Source organism: Panthera onca, chromosome A1 (genome assembly GCF_046562875.1).
Source record: "Panthera onca isolate mPanOnc1 chromosome A1, mPanOnc1 haplotype 2, whole genome shotgun sequence".
Taxonomy (NCBI): Eukaryota; Metazoa; Chordata; class Mammalia; order Carnivora; family Felidae; genus Panthera; species Panthera onca.
This window is the reverse complement of record NC_138339.1, coordinates 103,353,931-103,374,976: the sequence shown is the minus strand read 5'-3', so window position 1 is coordinate 103,374,976 and position 21,046 is coordinate 103,353,931. Positions and strand designations below refer to the sequence as shown.

The 21,046-nt window shown below is 37.9% G+C and overlaps 1 protein-coding gene across 5 annotated transcripts in view; it reads left to right on the top strand.

Moving 5' to 3' along the window:
- RAD17 (RAD17 checkpoint clamp loader component) overlaps positions 1 to 20,876 on the top strand; it is a 37,922-nt gene extending 17,046 nt beyond the window's left edge. For 3 of the 5 annotated variants that reach the window (XM_060635608.3, XM_060635606.3, XM_060635609.3), the window contains 8 exons: positions 4,949 to 5,060; positions 8,272 to 8,457; positions 10,349 to 10,434; positions 10,554 to 10,700; positions 12,155 to 12,304; positions 14,060 to 14,180; positions 18,009 to 18,066; positions 20,103 to 20,876. In XM_060635608.3, the coding sequence (XP_060491591.2) occupies positions 4,949 to 5,060; positions 8,272 to 8,457; positions 10,349 to 10,434; positions 10,554 to 10,700; positions 12,155 to 12,304; positions 14,060 to 14,180; positions 18,009 to 18,066; positions 20,103 to 20,367 (1,125 nt within the window). In that variant the 3' untranslated portion in view covers positions 20,368 to 20,876. The remainder of the gene's footprint in view (positions 1 to 4,948; positions 5,061 to 8,271; positions 8,458 to 10,348; positions 10,435 to 10,553; positions 10,701 to 12,154; positions 12,305 to 14,059; positions 14,181 to 18,008; positions 18,067 to 20,102) is intronic. The other 2 variants (XM_060635607.3, XM_060635610.3) reach the window with 2 other exon arrangements.
- The last annotated feature ends 170 nt before the right edge of the window (positions 20,877 to 21,046 follow it).

Below are 21,046 nucleotides of genomic sequence, written 5' to 3'. Positions count from 1 at the left end.
AGCTCAGAGCCTGGAGCCCGTTTCAGATTCTGTGTCTCCCTCTCTCTGCCCCTTCCCCGCTCATGCTCTGTCTGTCAAAAATGAAGAAACGTTAAAAAATTAAAAAAAAAAAAAGATAACATGACTTTTTTGTTGTGTAGTTAACATGTTGCACTTTAAGTAGTTGACCTGCAAGAATGTTAGAACTAGTATACTTGGGGCACCTGGGTGGCTCAGTTGGTTAAGTGTCTGACTTTGGCTCATGTCATGATCTCATAGCTCATGAATTTGAGCCCCACATCAGGTTCTGTGCTAACAGCTCAGAGCCTGGAGCCTTATTCAGATTCTGTGTTTCCTTCTCTCTCTGCCCTTCTCCCACTCATGTTCTGTCTCTACCTCTTAAATATAAATAAAAATTTTTTAAAAAATTTCATTGTATTTAAGATTTTTAAATTTAGTTTTTATTTTTTTAAGTTTACTCATTTATTTTTGAGACAGTGAGTGAGCACAAGTGAGTGGGGGAGAGGCAGAGAGGAAGAGAGATACTCCCAAGCAGGCTCCCTGCTCAGGGTACAATCTCACAAATCTGTGACATTATGACCTGAGACAAAGTCAAGAGTTGGACGCTTGACCGACTGAGCCACCTTGGTGCCTCAAGATTTTTTAAGTTATCTCTACACCCATTGTGGGGCTTGAACTTACAAGCCCGAGATCAAGAGTGTCATGCTCTACTGAGTCAACCAGGTGCACCTAAAACTAGTATACATTGAGTTTATTGTTGATACGTTACATCACAGGAGCAATAACCAGCACACTTCAAATCCTTCAAACTTTTATAAAATCAATTGTTAGGATGCTGTCTGGAGTCTCCAAAGATGATAATGATGTTATAGGAAGATTAAGAGTTTAATCTCTGGCATTCTGCACCTCAGTTAATTAAATTAAGAAAGAGTGTTGACATCTTTTTTATTAAATAATGTTTTATTTTTATTTTAGACAGCTCGAGCAGGGGAGAGGCCCAGAGGGAAAGAAAGAAAGAATCCCAAATCCCAAGCAGGCTCCATGACCAGTGCCGAGCCTGACGCGGGGCTTGATCCCAGAACTCTGGGATCATGACCTGAGCTGAAATCAAGAGTCAGATGCTCAACCGACTGAGCCACCCAGGTGCCCCTAGTTATAAGAAAGAATGTTGAATATCTTAGGTTTTTTGGTTTTTTTTTAAGTTTAAATAGATGTTTCTCTGTTTTTATAAGAAAAAAGGTCTTTAGTCTTTTCTGTATTATTAAGTATGTAAAGTGTGATCACACATTTCAACCACAGTTGTATATGCAGAGTAATTAACATCCATGGTATTTCCTTCAACTACCAAGGATCATGATTTTAAATTACATTTCCTTTTTGGCAACTACCATACTAGAATTTTTCAAAAAGAAATACTCATTTAAAATTTTAAATAAAATAAACGTATTCACAATAAAAATGAAGTTAATCTGGAAGAGAAATTCACAGGCATGAGCAAGAAAATTTTATAAAGGAATAATGAAGAGAGACTTGCTCTGTAGGTATTGGAGCATAATATAAAATTATACATATCACACCTGCATAATATTGGCACAGTAATAGACAAAAAAGAATAAAATGAGAAGAAACACAGAAATAGATCAGTATGTGTAAATGGCAATTTTCTGTATAAGAAAGTGGTATTTTACGTTACTGGAGAAAGAGGAGACTATTAAAATTAAGTAGTATTTGCACAATTGGATATCCATATGGAAAGACATAAGGTTGCATCTTTATACTATGCACAAAAATAATTTTTAGGTAGACTGAAGTTCTGGGGTGCCTGGGTGGCTCAGTTGATTGAGTGCCTGACTCTTGATTTTGGCTCCGGTCATGATCCCAAGGTTGTGGGATGGAGCCCCCCACATGGGGCTCTGGATTGAGTGTGGAGCCTACTTCAGATTCTCCCTCCCCCTCCCTCTCCCTTCCTCTCTCCTCCTCTCTCCCTCTCTCCCTCTCTCCCTCTCTCCCTCTCTCCCTCTCTCTCTCTCCCTCTCTCTCTCTCTCTCCCTCTCTCTCTCTCCCTCCCTCTCTCTCTCTCCCTCTCTCCCTCTCTCCCTCCCCTGCATGTGCATCCCTCTCTCCCCTGCATCTCTCTCTCTAAAATCAAAGAAAAAGAAAAAATACTGACTTTGGTTTGGAGGAAAGTATTCCTAAGCAAGAAACAGAAGTCCTAAAAACACTGGATTTACTTCACAAAGCTTAGGAGAGGGGCTCCTGAGTGGCTCAATTGATTAAGCATCAGACTTCGGCTCAGGTCATGATCTCATGGTCCGTGAGTTCGAGCCCCGTGTAGGGCTCTGTTCTGACAGCTCAGAGCCTGGAGCCTGCTTCAGATTCTGTGTCTTCCTCTCTCTCTCTCTGCGCCTCCCCTGCTCATGCTCTGTCTCTCTCAAAAATAAACATTAAAAAAAAAAAAAGCACTTAGGAGATGACAGAAGGCATGATAAGCTAAGTTAAAATACAAGCCTGGGAATGGAAGAAAATATTTGCAATTTATGTAACAGATAAAGCATTAACAGCTGAATATAGTATGTACTTTATATGTAACATATATACATATAATGCAATATATATTGTATTAATATATAAAATTATATATATGTATGTGTATGTATATATATATATATATATATATATATATATATATATATATATGCCTCCAAAAAAGGTTAAGAACAGAAGCCAATACTCAGAGTACTACAAATAGCTAATAAACATGAGAGGTGTTTAGCCCTACTAGTAATCAAAGAAATTAATATTTAAATATATTTTTAAATGTTTATTAATTTATTTTGAGAGAGAAAGCATGAGTGTGGGAGGAGCAGAGAGAGAGAGGAAGAGAGACAATCCCAAGCAGACCCCACACTCTGCGCAGAGCCTGACACAGGATTTGATTCCACAGTTGTGAGATCATGACTTGAGCCAAAGTCAAAATCAAGGGGCACCTAGGTGGCTCAGTCAGCTGAGTGTCTGACTTCAGGTCAGGTCATGACCTCATGGTTTGTGGGTTCGAGCCCCACATTGGGCTCACTGCTGTTAGCCTATCAGTATAGAGTCCACTTTGGATCCTCTGTTCCCCTCTATTTCTGACCCTCCCCCACTTATGCTTTCTCTCAAAAAATAAAACATTTAAAAATTTTTAAAAATCAAAATCAAGAGTCAGATGCTTAACCGACCGAGCCACCCAGGTGCCCCAAAGAAATTCATATTTAAACCAGATACCATTTTTCATGTATCAGTTTGCAAAACATTTAAGAAATCAACAAAAAGGATTGCCAGAGAAGGAGAAAAGAGGCACTCTCATATACCATTGGTAGAAAAAATAAAATTGGTAACTGTTTGAGAGACTTTTGAAGGCACTCTGCTTTTTTTTTTTTTTTTTTAACGTGTATTTATTTTTGAGACAGAGAGAGACAGAGCATGTACGAGGGGAGGATCAGAGAGAGAGGGACTGACACAGAATCTGAAACAGGCTCAAGGCTCTGAGCTGTCAGCACAGAGCCTGACGCAGAGCGCAAGATCATGACCTAAGCTGAAGTCAGATGCTTAACCGACTGAGCCACCCAGGCGCCCCAAAGGCACTCTCCTTTTACAGAAATATTTGTGCTGCTGACAAAGATAAATTTGTGGTGAAAAATGGGAAACAACGTAATGTCCCTCATTGGGGAAACTGATAAATTATAATATACTCATAATGTTTTTTTAAAGTGAAGTACAGTTAAAGGTGCTATTATAGATTGCAGAGAATGGTATTAAGTAAAAAGTCATGTCATAGAATAATACATGTAGGGGCACCTGGGTGATTCAGTCAGTTCAGTATCTGACTCGTGATTTTGGCTCAGGTCATGATCGCAGGGTTGTGGGATCGAGCCCTGTGTCAGGCGTGGAACCTGCTTAAGATTCTCATCTCCTTCTGCCCCTCTCCCGCACTTGGGCACTCTCTCTCTCAAAGATGATGATGATAATAATAATAATAATAATAATAATAATAATAATACATGTAATATGACCCTACTTGTATTTAAAAGTTAACTATGTGGGTGTACCTGAGTGGCTCAGTCATTTAAGCGTACAGCTTTTGATTTTGGCTCAGGTCATGATCTCATGGTTCATGGGATTGAGCCCCACATTGGGTGCCATACTGCATGGAGCCTACTTGAGATTCTCCCTCTCCCTCTCTCTCATTGCCCCTCCCCTGCATGAGCTCGTTGCTCGCTCTCTGTCAAAAAAACAAAAACTTTAAAAAGTTAACTATGTCTTTACATACTTTTAGGTTCTATATGTACTTAGAGATATTTTTACACAGAAAGTAGTCTGGAAAAATACTCACTAGAATATGAACAATTGTGACAAAGTTTAGGATATGGGGAGACTAACCTAGAACAGTAAATTTTTCATAAAGACTTCTGAAACAGCTTTGATTAATAAAAATATATTCAAAGACAATAGGAAAGTACTATTTTTTGTGTTTTAATCAGTTTTTACAAAATCTGAAATGGGTGATATATGAGCCGTCACATGAATTCAACTTAAGTCTTGTTATCAGTAAACCATTAGGGTTTCTTAAGGTGAGAAGGAAAGATAAATTTTTCTGGTCTTATACTTGGCCTGACAAGGGAGTGATATTTGTATATATGTATGTACATATAGTTGGAGAGAATCTCAAAATACAATCTAGCCCAAATAAACAAGTAAAATTATTTTATACTCTTGAAAATTTACCTTAATCTATGATAAGTCATTGACCTTCCTGAGCAGACTGGTGTTTAACAAGGAAGCTTTTTAGCCTCCAGCTTTGAAAGATTCTAATTTATTTTCATTTAGTTTAGAGAATGGGCGGTGGGGCGGGGTGGGGGGGGGGTTGTTTTAGAAAAGAGTTTTTTAAACTGCAATTTTTTCATTTTAGAATGGAAGAAATATTACTGTCCCTGACAAAACTTCCCTAGAGTTGCTCTGTCAAGGATGTTCTGGTGATATCAGAAGTGCAATAAACAGCCTCCAGTTTTCTTCTTCAAAAGGTAACTATGAAAGATAAATTCTTACAGCATTATATTAGGTGATTTACTCTTAATTGTTCATGAGATGAAATCAAACTAAATATATTTTAACAACTGATACATGTCTATCTCCACCTATCTTTTTTGAGATTGTTTCATAAAATCATGTATGTACATGTGCATACAATAAACACACCCCTGTGAATATGTCATTGTATGTATCCATATACCTGAGACAAAACCTGATTTATTTATGTGGTTTACTACTTTACTTTTTAATTGGTTTTTTTGTTTTGTTTTAATTTTAATGTTTATTTTTGAGAGAGAAAGACAGTGTGAGCCAGGGAGGGGCAGAGAGAGAGGGAGACATAGAATCTGAAGCAGGCTCTAGGCTCTGAGCTGTCAGCACAGAGCCCGACACAGGGCTTGAACTCACAAACTGCAAAATCATGACCTGAGCTGAAGTTGGACGCTCAACCGACTGAGCCACCCAGGCGCCCCTTTAAAGTTAATTTGGATGAGACTTCCTTGTTCTGCCATTTGCCAGTGACTTAGTCTTGCAAATGACAATCATTTTGTGCTTGCATATTCTTACCTTTTATATGAGAACCTCTCTTACAGAGTTGTGTGAAGAATAAGTGAGGTCGCACTTGTAGAGTGTTTATTCCAGTGCTTGATACATATTAAGGGATCAATAAATGGTCAGCTGTTAATGAATTTAATAATATTGTGCTGATCACAAAAGTAATCAATTACTTTTGATTTTTAAATTACTTAAAAAAAATTTTTTTTTAATGTTTATTTTTAAGAGAGAAAGAGCGTGCGCATAAGCAGGAGAGGGCTGAGAGAGGGAGACACAGAATCTGGACTAGGCTCCAGGCTCTGAGCTGTCAGCACAGAGCCCTATGTGGGGCTCGAACCCACAAACCATGAAATCATGACCTGAGCCAGAGTTGGACGCTTAACTGACCAAGCCACCCAGACGCCCTTACTTTTGATTTTTAATTTATGTAAGATACATTTAATAAATTGATTTTCTTCATTTTAAAAACGGTGCATAGTCATGCTACATTAAAAGAGATAGCACATGGGGCACCTGGTTGGCTCATTCAGTTCAGCATCTGACTCTTGAGTTTTGCTTAGGTCATGATCTCACGGTTTGGTTCGTGAGTTTGAGCCCTTTGTCAGGCTGTGCGGAGCCTGCTTTGGATTCTCTCTCCCTCTCTCTCTCTTTGCCCCTCCCCGGCTAGTCTAAAGAAAAAAAAAGAGAGTACATAATTTATTGTGCGTGGTCTTTCATCAGAAAACATTATAATAAGTCACCACATTGAGGAATTGACCTTGAATATTTAAAAGGCATCTTTGGAGCTCTCAATCCACCTGAAATCCTAGTATCTACCTACAAGTGTAGCCTGTTCATTAGTTTACATCTCTGTTTTTCTTTTTAATTTCTTTTTTCAATGTTTTATTTATTTTTGAGAGTGAGAGTTGGAGCAGGGGAGGGACAGAGAGAGAGGGGAACAGAAGATCTGAAGCAGGCTCTTTGCTGACAGCGGCAAGCCTAATGCAGGGCTCGAACTCACAAACTGAGATCGTGACCTGAGCCGATGTCACTGAACCGACTCAAACAACTGAGCCACCCAGGCACCCCTACATCTTTGTTTTTCAAAATAACGATAGAGAAAAGTAAATAGGCAGCCTAATACAGCTGAAAGTAGAATTCTGCTTATTCCTGTAGAAATGTAAATGGTGCTTAGGTTCACTTAGGTTCACTTAGGAATTACAGGTTGGGAAGGTTGAGGTAGGCCAGTTTGAGATCCTGACTACCATTTATACCATTATTATTCTGAGCTCAGAAATTTTAAAGGGAAGAAAATAATATTTTTTGAATGGGTCAGGAACTGTATGAGCAATCATATATTTTTACATTTAATTTTTGACCAGCCTAATGAGATACACAATAATAAATCAATTCCAGATCCTATGTTTTTCCTGCTCTTCCAGGCTACTTTTTTTTTTTTTTTTTTAAGTTTATTTATTTGTTTTGAGAGTGAGTGCACTGGTTGTGGGGTGCGGCAGAGAGAGAGGGAGAGAGAATCCAAGAAGGCTCTGTGCTGACAGGCTCTGAGCTGATGCAAGGCTCAATCTCACCACTGTGAAATCTTGACTTGAGCTGATATCAAGAGTTGGATGCTTGGGGCGCCTGGGTCTGTGAGTTCGAGCCCCGCGTCAGGCTCTGGGCTGATGGCTCGGGGCCTGGAGCCTGTTTCCAATTCTGTGTCTCCCTCTCTCTCTGCCCCTCCCCCGTTCATGCTCTGTCTCTCTCATCCCAAAAATAAATTAAAAACGTTGAAAAAAAAATTAAAAAAAAAAAAAAAAGAGTTGGATGCTTAACTAACTGAGCCACCTACACACCCCTCAGGCTACTTTTCTTAAGTGATGCATTCTGAGTTTTGAACAGATTTACCAATGAAATTTCAACACAGGCATATTCGTAAATTGAAGACTGCCCAAATCAGTGTTAAGCATCCACTGCAGAACCATACTGCCTGGTTTCAAATCACTTACCAGATGATGACCTCGAGCTAGTAACTTAAACTCTTTATATGTCCTATCTTTTTTTTTTCTTTTTTTAACATTTATTTATTTTTGAGAGACCGAGCAAGACAGAGCATGAGCAGGGGAGGGACAGAGAGAGGGAGACACAGAATCCCAAGCAGGCTCCAAGCTCTGAGCTGTCATCACAGAGCCCGACGTGGGGCTAGAACTCATGGACCACAAGATCATGACCTGAGCTGAGGTCGGAGGCTTAACTGACCGAGCCACCCAGGCGCCCCTATATGTCCTATCTTCAATGTGTATAATAGTAGTTCTCCCCTAATCTCAAGTGTTTTGAGGATTAAATTGGTTAGTACATATGAACCAAGAATAGGACCTTGCACAGGCATTACTGTGAGAAATCAAGATGATAGGCCTGTATTAGTGTCATTTCAATGTGTGAAAATTTGAAATTTTTGTCATGAGATACTTTTAGATGACATTTTATTTCATTTTAATAGTTTAGTAACCCAAAGAGGACTGTTACTTAGTTCACAGATTTTACAGTATTGTGTATTAGAAAAGTATATTTTAATTAGAATATTTAGTGTAACTGTACCTAAAATGTTCTCAGTTTTATTTTTCATATTTTAATTTTATTTCCAATATTGTCTCTTGGGTGTATATTATTTAGGAGAAAACCGTTTTTGGCCAAGGAAAAAAGGAACATCTTCATTAAAATCAGATGCTGCGCTGTCAAAATCAAAACAAAGAAAAAAAACAGATAGGGTTTTTGAAAACCAGGAGGTCCAAGCTATTGGTGGCAAAGATGTTTCACTCTTTCTCTTCAGAGCTTTGGGGAAAATACTATATTGTAAAAGTAAGAAAATCTTATGTTTTATTAAAAATCTGTTAGGTATTCGTCCTACAACGGAAATAAAATACCAGTTTTTGAAAATGTCATGTATTTGGCAGTTAGGGCCAGGTCTGACACTGTTTGGCAAGGCCTAAGACACAGTAGATAAATGTATTTAGGTACAGTATTTTTGGACTGTGGATGGGATTAAATGTAAAAACTACTGTCTGTAAATCTTTAAAATTATAGTTTGCTGAAGGTAAACTATGTATCAGTTCCTCTAGAATTTTAGTGGCACATGTTGGTAGACCAACACCAGAACCCTAGACAAGTTGTCAGGTAGCGTCAGGCTTCTTTGGATCTCCTTACATTTCTCTTCACTAGCTCCTCTCTCCACAACCAGAGATGTTCCATCGCCTTTTCTGTATTTGATGCCTGCTTCGCCTCCGACCCTCCATCTGCATCACCCATCACCCAGCTCCCAAATTGCCTCTCTTTTCAATAAAATCCCAAACTTCTATTTCTTATGTAGAAAATATCACTTCTTAGCTGATCCTGAAGGAAGAGAATTAGGATTGGGGGCTGGGGGGTTGGGATCTGACCTGCTTTTATGTAGATTAAAGTAATTCATACAAAATTTTGAGGGAAATTGTTGCCATAGTTTATAAATTTTTTTTTAATGTTTATTTTTGAGAGAGAGCTAGAGTACAAGCAGGGGCGGGGCAGAGAGAGGGAGACACAGAATCTGAAGCAGGCTCCAGGCTCTGACCTTTCAGCCCAGAGCCCGACGCGGGGCTCGAACTCATGAACCATGAGATCATGACCTGAGCCAAAGTCGGACCCTCACCTGACTGAGACACCCAGGTGCCCCTGCCATAGTTTATAATAGTTTTTATATGTTATACCACAAAGTAAATAATCATAATGGACTATTGAAAAAAGTCCTTTGTGTACAATGGCTTCAATTTTCTCTCAGATGTTCAAATCTCATGTAAATTAACTGCTTCAGTGGGTCACAAGTAGTATGTGAACAGACATTCATTTAAGCTTTGTGTTTATCATGCCTGTTATTATCTGAGATTTTTTTCTGGTTGCCAAAAGCCCAGTTGTTTTAAACCACTGTTTTTATCTTTCTATAACACTGAGTGCCTCTTATACCTGTTTTCCATCTTCTTACCTCCTTGCCTCTTTCTCTTCTGTTGTCTTTCTGTATTTCTGCTTCATTCTCTCCTCACTCCAGGCATCCTTCTTGTTTTAGGCTATTACCTCTCAGTTTCTTCTTTCCAGGTGGTTGAAAATTTGAGATTTCTAAATGGAAAATTTCATGCCACCTGAAGATGAACCTGGCATCACTTAGGTGGAAATGAAGACACCCTCTGTCCTTGGATCCTCTTACCTCTGAACCTCAGTTGCTATTCCCACTGATACTTTCCCTTCTTCACTTTCTTTTCCTTCTCAACATTCATTTGCAGCTTCCTGCATCAGGGAACAGGGTCTGTGTTCTCTTGTGCAGAAAGCAACCTCATCCTACATCGTAAATCAGAGAGTAAAGATCTCTATATTGAGAATGAGGATCAAAAGAAAGCAACTCAGAACTGAAAAGGTGAAATGCAGAGTGCTTTGAGAACTGAAATATTTTAATACTAGAAAAGCCATAATCCAGGCATCAGAATTCTAATTTGAGTTCTTAAGAATAGTGATAGTGAGGCTACTAACTATATACATATAGTAGCAAGGCGCTGTAGTAATGAGGCAACTTACATAGGTCTCCAGTTGCTTTGTTTTTATTTTTAATATCTTATTTAGTATGTTTGGTATTATGTGCCTAAAGTATTGGAAAAAATCTTCAAATGAGTGGTTCTGTATAACTTTAAGGTGATGTTATTTTTAATAATTCCAGAATTTTTTTTTATAGGAGCATCTTTAACAGAATTAGATTCCCCTCGGTTGCCTTCACATTTATCAGAGTATGAACGGGATACCTTACTTGTTCAACCTGAGGTAAAGTCTTTAATAACATATACTACTTTTTCCAGGATATATATTAGTTACATTTATGGAAATGTCCGTTTAGCCACAGAATTTTCACCAAAATAATATGTGTATGCTTCTTTTTATAGGAAGTAGTAGAAATGTCACACATGCCAGGAGAGTTATTTAATTTATATCTTCACCAAAACTACTTAGATTTCTTCGTGGAAGTAGATGATGTTATGAGAGCCAGTGAATTTCTGAGTTTTGCAGATATCCTCAGCGGTGACTGGAATGTAAGACCATTTGACTTAACCATTTTTGTTTATGAATGTTTCCTCCAAATGGAGAAAGTTTGCTTTTATTCCTCATTATTGGACATCTTATGTAACTTCTTAATAACAATGATAAAATTATTTAATCCAACTCAGTGTTTCTAATGACACCGGTTAATCTGATTTTTTTGGTGATAATATAACACTAATTTTTTCTGAAGTTATTTTCTGATTATAAAACTAATATATTCAGAAATTTTGACAACCATTGAAAAGTAGATAGGGAAGAAGTGTGTTTTTTATACTTTCTTTTACTTTTTTAAACAATTTTTTTCATAACTTTCAAATTATTCACTATAAATCAATGTAATAGCCACTAGCCACATATGGCTATTTACATTAGGTTAAATTTAACTTAATTTAAAATTCAGTTCCTCAGTCACACTGGCCACATTTCCAGCATTCCATAGCTGCATGTGGCTAGTACCACTGTGTTAAACAGCTAGATACAAAATGTTTTTGTTACAGAAAGTTCTTTTGGACAACATTGTTTTAATATGTTAATATTTCTGTTATAAATTTGAAATAGTATTAAAAATTAAAATTGGAAAAGATACAGTGAAAAACATGTATGATATGGTTTCTGTATTTAGAGTTTCATTATTCAGCAGTTGTGTTTGCTTAATTTTTCTTATATTTTTTATTTTAAAATTTTCTAACCTATAGACTAATGGAAGAATAGTATGATGAATGCCTATATACCCTTAGCTTTTGTTCACCAATTTTTCACATTTTGCTACATTTGCTTAATCTCTATGTGTTTATACACTTGTTTTGGCCCAATAATTGGAAAGTAATTGCAAACATCATGTCACTTAATACTTATCCACGTGTAAGGACCTTGCCCTATTATAACCATAATAGCATTTATCACACTTAAGAAAACTAACACTTGGGGTCCCTGGGTGGCTCAGTTGGTTGAGCATCTGACTTCAGCTCAGGTCATGTTCTTACAGTTCGTGAATTTGAGCCCCACATCAGGCTCTGTGCTCACAAGCAGTTCAGAGTCTGGAGCCTGCTTCAGATTCTGTATGTCCCTCTCCCTCTCCCTACCTCTGCTCATGCTCTGTCTCCCCAAAATAAATAAATATTTAAAAAAATTTAAAAAAAACTAACATTAATTCAGTAACATATTGTCATTATTTAGATTTCCCCAGTTGTCTCAAAATGTATTTTAAGTTATTTTCAACACCCATATCCAAGATCCATAGTTCACACATAGTGGTTGATTGTTATGTCTCAGTTGAATTTGATTTAGGTAATTTTGTAGCTTATTATTTTCAAGGTTGTGGTAATGTTGGAAAAAGTGAACATTAAATAAATATGGTTGGTGGTTTTTTGGCATCAGCAAGATGAATAGCACTACTTTATAAATCTCTCATTTTCGTTATTTTACATTTTGTCTCCTTTTTTAGATGCGCTCCTTACTCAGGCAGTATACTACATCCATAGCTACGAGGGGTGTGATGCATTCCAATACAGCACGAAGATTTGCTCATTGCCAAGGAGGAGGATCAGGTTTTCGACCCTTGCACAAGCCCCAGTGGTTTTTCATAAATAAAAAGGTAAAAAAAAAAAAAAGAATTGTGTACTTTTAGTAGGTAAACTTTATCGCATGTGAATTATATCCCAATGAAGCTGTTACTTTTTTTTTTTTAGTTTTGAAAAAGTGTCTTAGTAGTAGTAAAAAATAGTTGTTAATTCCCACAATTTTCTTCAAATTACATTAAGACATAAAAAGGACACTCTTCTTGAATACCCAGTCATTATTTTTAAGGAAAAAAAGCACTCAAAATTTGAAAGCTTATATTTTATTTATTAGTTGACTAGTAGTGAATTCAAAGTATCATTATAATTATATTTTAATTTTAATTGAAAATAGGGGCATCTGGCTGACTCATTTTGAAGAGCATGAGACTCTTGATCTCAGAATTGTGAGTTCAAGCCCCACATTGAGTCTAGAGATTATAGAAAGAAAGAAAGAAAGAAAGAGAGAAAGGGAGAAAGGGAGGAAGAAAGAAAGAAAAAAAAAAAAGAAGAGGAAAGAAAAGAAAGCAATCCTGGGTTTGCTTCTAACCATCTGGACAGATTATTTTACCTAATGTACACTTCATTTCCACAGCTTTAAATGCATTGGATTGAATTAGAAGTTAAAAATGGGCGGTCCCACAAGTTGAATACTACACAGAGATTTTTTTTTTCATGAATTTCCAGTCTTTAAAAATGAGTACAATAATTAAAACTCAGATATGGATTTCTGGCTCAGAATGTCTGGACTCTCCTGAAATAAATGCAAAGTAAGGCAGCACTGGCCTATACTTTTACATGGCAACAATCTGGCTGAGCCAAGTAGCATCTCCCCCTTGAAGATGGGAGTGATGGGTACCTTCCCCAGCTGCTTCACTGCACTGATTTATGTACCTGCCTGTCTCCTAGAGCATCTGAATTTGTGACACGGAACTGCATCATCTCTAAGATATCTTCCAGTTCTTTTTAAAAAAAAATTTTTTTAATGTTTATTTATTTTTGAGACAGAGGGAGACTGAGCGAGAGTCGGGGAGGGGCAGAGAGAGAGGGAGACACAGAATCTGAAACAGGCTCCAGGCTCTGAGTTGTCAGCACAGAGCCCGATGCGCGGCTCGAACCCAAGAACCATGAGATCATGCCCTGAGCCGAAGTCAGATGCTTAACCGACTGAGCCACCCAGGTGCCCCACATATCTTCCAGTTCTTAAATCATATGGCGAATAGGAGCCTGTAATTCATTACCTAAGACATTTTTTCCAAAGATTTCTTAGGGAATTTCATGACTTGTAACGAATTTGTATTCCTTATTGACTTGCTTTGCTATTTATAGCACTTATATTAATTTTGCCTTATAGTTACATATGAATTGTTTGTAAAACCATAAGCTCTTTGAAGGCAGATTGTACTTGTCTCCTTATCAGCCTAGCGTTGTACCCGTGTTAACTAAAGAATATTAATTCTTTAATTGAGAACAGTATCCTCACATAATTTGTGATGTATGCTCATAAACAGAATTCCTCTGATTTTTAAGGTTTATTTTCCTTCTACCTTAAGTCTCTTAAAAAATTCTTGTTGCTGTTATGTCAAATATGAAATAGTTCTATAGGTAAAATGCTTTATTAGATAAGGCTAGAACAATTATAAAAAACTAATTAGGTAAACTCTTAAAAGTATGTTTGTGGTATATATAAACACACTTTGTGATACAGTAAACTTCATTTGTCTAGGAATACATCTCCATTTTTTTAAATTTTATTTTTCATTTCATGTCCCCCCCCAACCCCCCTTTTACAGTATCGGGAAAACTGCCTGGCAGCAAAAGCTCTTTTTTCTGACTTCTGCTTACCAGCTTTATGCCTCCAAACTCAGCTGTTGCCATACCTTGCTTTGCTAACCATTCCAATGAGAAATCCAGGTAATAACATGGGTTTTTGTTTAATCCAAGTAATGTTTTGTTTTGTTAATTTGAGAGAGAGAGAGAGAGAGAGAGAGAGAGAGAAAGCGAGCAAGCGCGAGTGGGGCAAAGGGGGAGAAAGAGAGACAATATTAAATTTTTTTTTTTTTTAATGTTTATTTACTTTTGAGACAATGCGAGAGACAGAGTGCAAGCAGGGGAGGGGCAGACAGAGGGAGACACAGAATCTGAAGTGGGCTCCAGCCTCTGAGCTGTCAGCACAGAGCCTGACGTGGGGCTCAAACTCACGAACCGTGAGATCATGACCTGAGCCGAAGTTGGGACGCCTAGCCGACTGAGCCACTCACATGCCCCGAAAGAGAGACAATCTTAAGCAGGCTCCATGCTCAGTATGGAGCCCCACATGGGACTTGATCCCATGACCCTGGTATCATGACCTGAGCCGACATCAAGTTGGACACTCAACCAACTGAGCCACCCAGGAACCCCCAAAAGTAGTGTTTTATAACCTTATCTTCTTAAAGTCAACTCATTGCTACAATCTAGTGAGACTAAATATTTTTTCCATTATTTTTTGATCCAAAATTAACACGTTTCAGATTTGGAAAGGAAGAAAGAATTCAAATAATAATAGAAGTTAATAAAAAGAAAAACTAAAAACCACAGGTAATTTCTTTTGAAAGATTGGTGTAAGTTCTTCCTGACGTTTTTCTGTGCATATGCAAATATTAGGCATATGCTTTAATTGGCATATACACTTACCATGGATAGCACTCCATATGTTATAAATTAGTATTCAGTCAGCTCCGCAGACTGGGAAGTCCAAAATCAAGATACAAGCAGATGGTGAAGGCCTCCTCCCTAGCTTATAGATGGTCATCTTCTCGTATTCTCACATGGCAAAGAGCAGAGCAAGAGAGAGGTCTCTGTGATGTTCTTTTTGTAAATGTCAGAAATCCAGGATCATTTTATACTTTCTCTGCCCTAGTACTAGAATCAGGAATTCCAAGGAGCCCTGGTTCCTCTTAGTGGAAATGGTATTTAGAATTTAGGATCTGGGAGCACCTGGCTGGCTCAATAGGTAGAGCGTGTGACTCTTGATCTAGGGGTTTTGAGTTGAATCCCATGCTGGGCGTAGAGCCTACTTAAAAAAAATTTAGAATCTGGCACTAGGTATGATCATTGCTATTGGAGTATCATTGTGTCTATTCTTTTTCAATGGAACAAAGCTAGGAGATTGTGTGTGTATTTGTGTGTGTGTGTGTGTAAGTTCTTCCTGAAGTTTTTCTGTGCATGTATGTGTGTACCATGAGTTCACGCCAGTACATTCATTTTCAGCCTAACACTACAGAGTTCATTTTAACCTTTCCCAGTTCAGTAACTCGTACTGGTTTAGACAGCTTACATTGAAATTATCTGGAAAATCATTTATCCACTAGTTAAAAATTCAGATTATAGGATCACAACTCATTTTTCCATATGAAAAAGCTGTTTTTTAAAAAATCCTGATCCTGTTCTGGAGTGTATCTTTAAAAAGGTAAATATTGGGGCTCCTGGGTGGCTCAGTCAGTTGAATGTCCAACTTTGGCTCAGGTCATGATCTTGCGGTTCATGAGTTCAAGCCCCACGTCAGGCTCTGTGCTGACAGCTGAGCCTGGAGCCTGCTTCAGAATCTGTCTCCCTCTCTCTCTGCCCCTCCCCTGCTTGCATGCGCACTCTCTCTCAAAAATAAATAAACATTAATAAATAAATAAATATTTATGAGCCCTCATAGTGTTGCATTTACAAATATTGAAAGGTGTATAAAATTCATTCAAAAATAAGATGTTCTGGGGGTTCTTGGCTGCTCAGGTGGTAGAGCATGCAACTCTTGATTTTGGGGTCATGAGTTCAAGCCCCAAGATGGACATGGAGCCTACTTTAAAAGAAATTTTTTTTTGGATTTTTGTTTTTATCATTTTTTTCCCCATTTACTGTGTCATTTTAGAAGTTATTTCTTTATATTTTTTCTGCTCCTATCTCTGTCTTTTATTCTGCTCCTCCATTAGTGTTTGTTGGTGTGCTTAAAGATATCCCACTTTCTTCTGCCAACCTTGGTCATTTGTTTCCATTCCATTTTCTCTGATTGTGTAATCTTTATCAGTCTCTGTTCAAGTTGACTGATTCTTTTGCCAGTTCAAATCTACCATTGAACCCCTGTAGTGAGTCACTGTTCTGGGTGAGCGCTCAAGTAGGGGTAGTCTCTGATCATCTTGGCTGAGCCCCTCCTAGCGTGGACCCTCCTGGCCCTATGAATGAGCTTGGGTGAGGGCCAGTGGCAGTTAGAGGAGAAGGCAGTATTCTCGGCCTGCTGTGCTACTAGGATAGAGCTTCCATGCCAAGGGTTGGAGAAAGGGAGTCCCGAATTCTAGGCTGGCCACAGGAGGGAGGAAGTCCTATGAGTTCTTGGCCGTACCTGACCTGGAGTGAAGTCTCTCTAAAGCTGAGGAAGTGAAGGGGTGGGTCCTGGTTCAAATGCCACACTCTTGCTGTTAGATTTTCCTGAAAAAAATGTTTCTTCACAGCATAAAATTTATCATCTTAAACCATTTTTAAGTATATAGTTTACTAGTGTTAAGCTTATTCACCTTGTACAACCAATCTCTAGAACTTTGTCATTTTGCAGAATTGAAACTACACACATTAAATGCTAACTACCTCCTACTCCCTGTCCACCACCTACCTTCTCTCTCTGAATTTTATTTTTAATTTTTTAATGTTTATTTATTTTTGAGAGAGAGAGACAGAGCATGAGCAGGGGAGAGGCAGAGAGAAAGGGACACACAGAATCTGAAGTAGGCTCCAGGCTCTGAGCTGTTGGCACAGAGCCCGACGCAGGGCTTGATTTCATGAACCATGAGATCATGACCTGAGCCAAAGTCAGATGCTTAACGCACTGAGCCACCCAGGTGCCCCTGTGTCTGAATTTGACTACTCTAGGTACCTCACATAAGTGGACTCATGCAGTATTTGTCCTTTTGTTACTGACTTGTTTTACCTAGCATGTCATCAAAGTTCATATTATAGCATGTATCAGCATTTCCTTTTTAAGGCTGAAGAATATCACATTGTATATACCACATTCTGTTTATCCATTCATCTGTTGATGGACACTCAGGTTGCTTCCACCTTTTAGCTACTGTGAACAATGCTGCTGTTAACATGGGTATACAAATTACTCTTTAAGACTCTGCTGTCAGTTCTTTTGGGTGTATACCCAGAAGCGGAATTGCTAGATCATGTAGTAATTCTGTTTTTAATTTTAAGGAGCTGCCTTACCATTTTCCACAGCATTTATACCATTTTACATTTCCACCAACAATGCCCAAGGGTTTCAGTTTCCATACATCTTTACCAAACCTTTTTTTTTTTAATTTTTTTATAACAGACATCCTAAAAGATATGAAATGGATCCCATGGTTTTGATTTGAATTTTCCAAAAGATTCATGATTTTGAGCTTTCTTCTTCCTTCCTTCCTTCCTTCCTTCCTTCCTTCCTTCCTTCCTCCCTCCCTCCCTTCCTTCCTTCCTTCCTCCCTTCCTTCCTTTCACGCAAGGGGGAGGGATAGAGGGAGAGGAAGAGAATCTTAAGCAGGCTCCAAGCCTGGCATGGAGCCCAATGCAGGGCTCTATCTCATAATCCTGAGATCATAACCTGAGTGGAAATCAAAAGTTAGACATTCAATCAACTGAGCCACCCAGGTGCCCTAAGTATCCCTTGCTTGTTGGCCATTTACATATCTCCTTCAGAGAAATGTCTATTTAAAGCTTTTTTAAAATCTGTTTCAGCTCAAATTTCTTTTATCCAAGATATTGGAAAGCTTCCTCTGAAGCGACACTTTGGAAGGTAAGCTGTTTTAATTTTCAAAGAACTGTTACTGAAATGTCCAATGAATGTTATCTACTTATTCAGTATACAACCAGTAAAAATTTATCTGTAATCTTCCAGTTAACAAATCTTACGTATTTGGAAACCTCTTTTAACCTTTCCTCCCAAGATGTTCTTAGTTTATTTTTTTTCCTAATATTTTTTTAAAATATTTATTTTTGAGAGAGAGAGTTGGAGCGGGGAGAGACAGAGGATCCGAAGTGGGTTCTACACTGACAGCAGCAAGCCTAATGCAGAGCTTGAACTCACAAACTGTGAGATCATGACCTGAGCCGAAGTTGGGCAACTGACCGAGCCACTCCAGTGCTCATTAGCCTATGTTTAAAGCCTGCAGGAACCAGGAACTACCACAAAAGCACTGTCTTTTTTAAACTTACTTATTTTAAAAGATTCAGACAAATAACACCTAGATGTAGAGAGGTAAATCTGTATCTGTGCTATTCATTTTATTGCAAAATGACTGCTGGGCTGATATCAGTGATTAACACAGCACCTATATTTCATTTCTTCTTAGCTTATCTGTAAGATCAAATTATGTATTCAGGCATTTAATTATTTATTAATGTTTTATTTTACTTTTTATCTTACTTTAGAGAGAGAGCACAGATGGGGAAGAGGGCAGAGAGAGAGAATCCTAAGCAGGCCCCACTCTCAACTTCAGAGCCTGATGCAGGGCTCAGTCCCACGACCCTGGGATCATGACCTGAGCCAAAATCAAGAGTCAGATGCCCAACTGACTGAGCCATCCAGGCACCCCTGTACTTAGGCATTTTTTAAAGGTTTAAAAGGGCTTTTTAACTGCTCTTTTTGGTTCAACTACTTGATCTATCTTGGGAGACAGGATTTGTCAGTGCTACTTACTACAGTGACTAGTACTTTATCTTTCATTCATTATGACCATGTTTAACCTTATCATTGATTCATGTTGACAATATTAAATATGAATATTTAGCTTGACATTTAATATTAATATTTAATAGTTCTCTAGTTTCCTGTAATCCAACCTACACCTTATTTTTGTACATTTAGCTAATTTCCAACTTTATCACAGCTTTTCTTGTAGCTTAAATCATTGCTGTTCCTAGGTCATGTAGTAATTCTGTTTTTGATTTTTTAAGGAGCTTCCTTACCATTTTCCACAGCAGTTACACCATTTTGCATTTCCACTAGCAATGCTCAGGAGTTTCAGTTTCCACATATCTTTGCCAAGTCTTTTTTTTTCTTCTATTTTTTTATAACAGACATCCTAAAGGATGTGAATGGCATCAAATGTTATTTACATAGGATGTATTCCTAGAAATGAAGTTGCTGGATCAATGGTCATACACTTTTTTGAAGCCTTTGCTCTATATTGCCAGATCGCTCCTAAGAATATTTTGCTAATTTTATGTCCCCTTACATTGTATAAGCATATTCTTTTCTCCTAACTCTTGACACTTCTGGGTTTTTATTACTTACTTGGGGCACCTGGCTGGCTCAGTTGGAAGAGCATGCAACTCTTAATCATGAGATTGTGTGTTTGAGCCCCATGTTAGATGTAAAGATTACTTAAATAAATAAAAGGTAGGTAGGTAGGTAGGTAGATAGATAGATGGTCTTGGCCTGTCTTAAAGATTATAGTACTAGTTCATTATTTTAATTTCATTTTTTAAAATTGATTAGGTTGAACAATTTGTTTACTTACCATTTGTACTTTCTTTATGTAAGTCGTCCGTGTTTTATACCCATTTTTCTATTCTGTATTTTCTTTTTAATTTGTAAGAACTCTTTACAAGTTTTTGTATTATAAGTTGTAATGATTTATTCACATTTTGTCATTTACCTTTGTATTTTTGTTTGTATCATTAAATAAGCTAAAGGGCCTGGCTAAACAGTGAGCACAGTGAAAGTAGATGAAAAACTAGAGATGGCTTCATAATCATCACACACATGGTGTAATTTAAAGGCATCCCCTTATTTGGTTATTATTGATGCCTGCATTATGAATCTGGCAGGTTGAAAATGGAAGCCCTGACGGACAGGGAGCATGGAATGATAGACCCTGACAGTGGAGATGAAGCCCCGCTTCCTGGAAGGCAGCCTGCAGAGGAAGCTCTGGGTGAACCCACTCAAACCACTGAAACTGAAACATGCTGTCTTCCTTTGAGTCAGAATAGTGGGAGTGAACTGCCTGCCAGCCAGCCTCAGTCCTTTTCAGCGCAGGGAGACCTGGAAGATGAAGAGATGATCATAGAAGACTATGAAAGCGATGGGACATAGAAACCAGCCTGCCAATCATATTGCTACTTGGCAGATTCATTTTCCTTTTATTCAGTGGTACCTGAACAGAGATAATATGCTTTTCAAGTGAATGACAGTTCAATTCTTCACCCTCGTAGTATTTCAGCACAAGAAACTGACTTCTCTGTCATTTTGAAGTAAACAGAAGATCAAGCTTCAAATAATACCTTAATTTTGTTTTCTCTAGTATTTATTGAGTCTTGTGAGTGGTGCTGGGAGTAGGTCAGTGTGTATGAAGTGTGTTTGAACATTATGCCAAATATCAAACAATGTGAAGGAATGATTCTGATTATTAAAACTTGATGGGGCTGTAAATACAAATTATAAAAGTTTAGTATGCAATGATGAGTGTAAATAAACTTTGTGCCTTATCCACAGTTTCTCTATGGTCTCTAACTTCTCAAATACCATTTTTATATGCTGTACACTGGACTATTTTAGATACTTTATGGAAAGTAATTTATATCAAAATTAAAATGTTGAATTTCTTTTCGTTTCCTCTTTTAGTATTTCCTAACATGTATTGTCGGCAAGGTATCATTGGGCATAATACATGAATCTCCTTTATCCATTGTTAACACTTTTCAGAAAAGTAAGAGAACCTTGCAAAGAGAACTCTGGAGGGCGGTGAATCTCACCTTCACTACCTTTCCAAGCC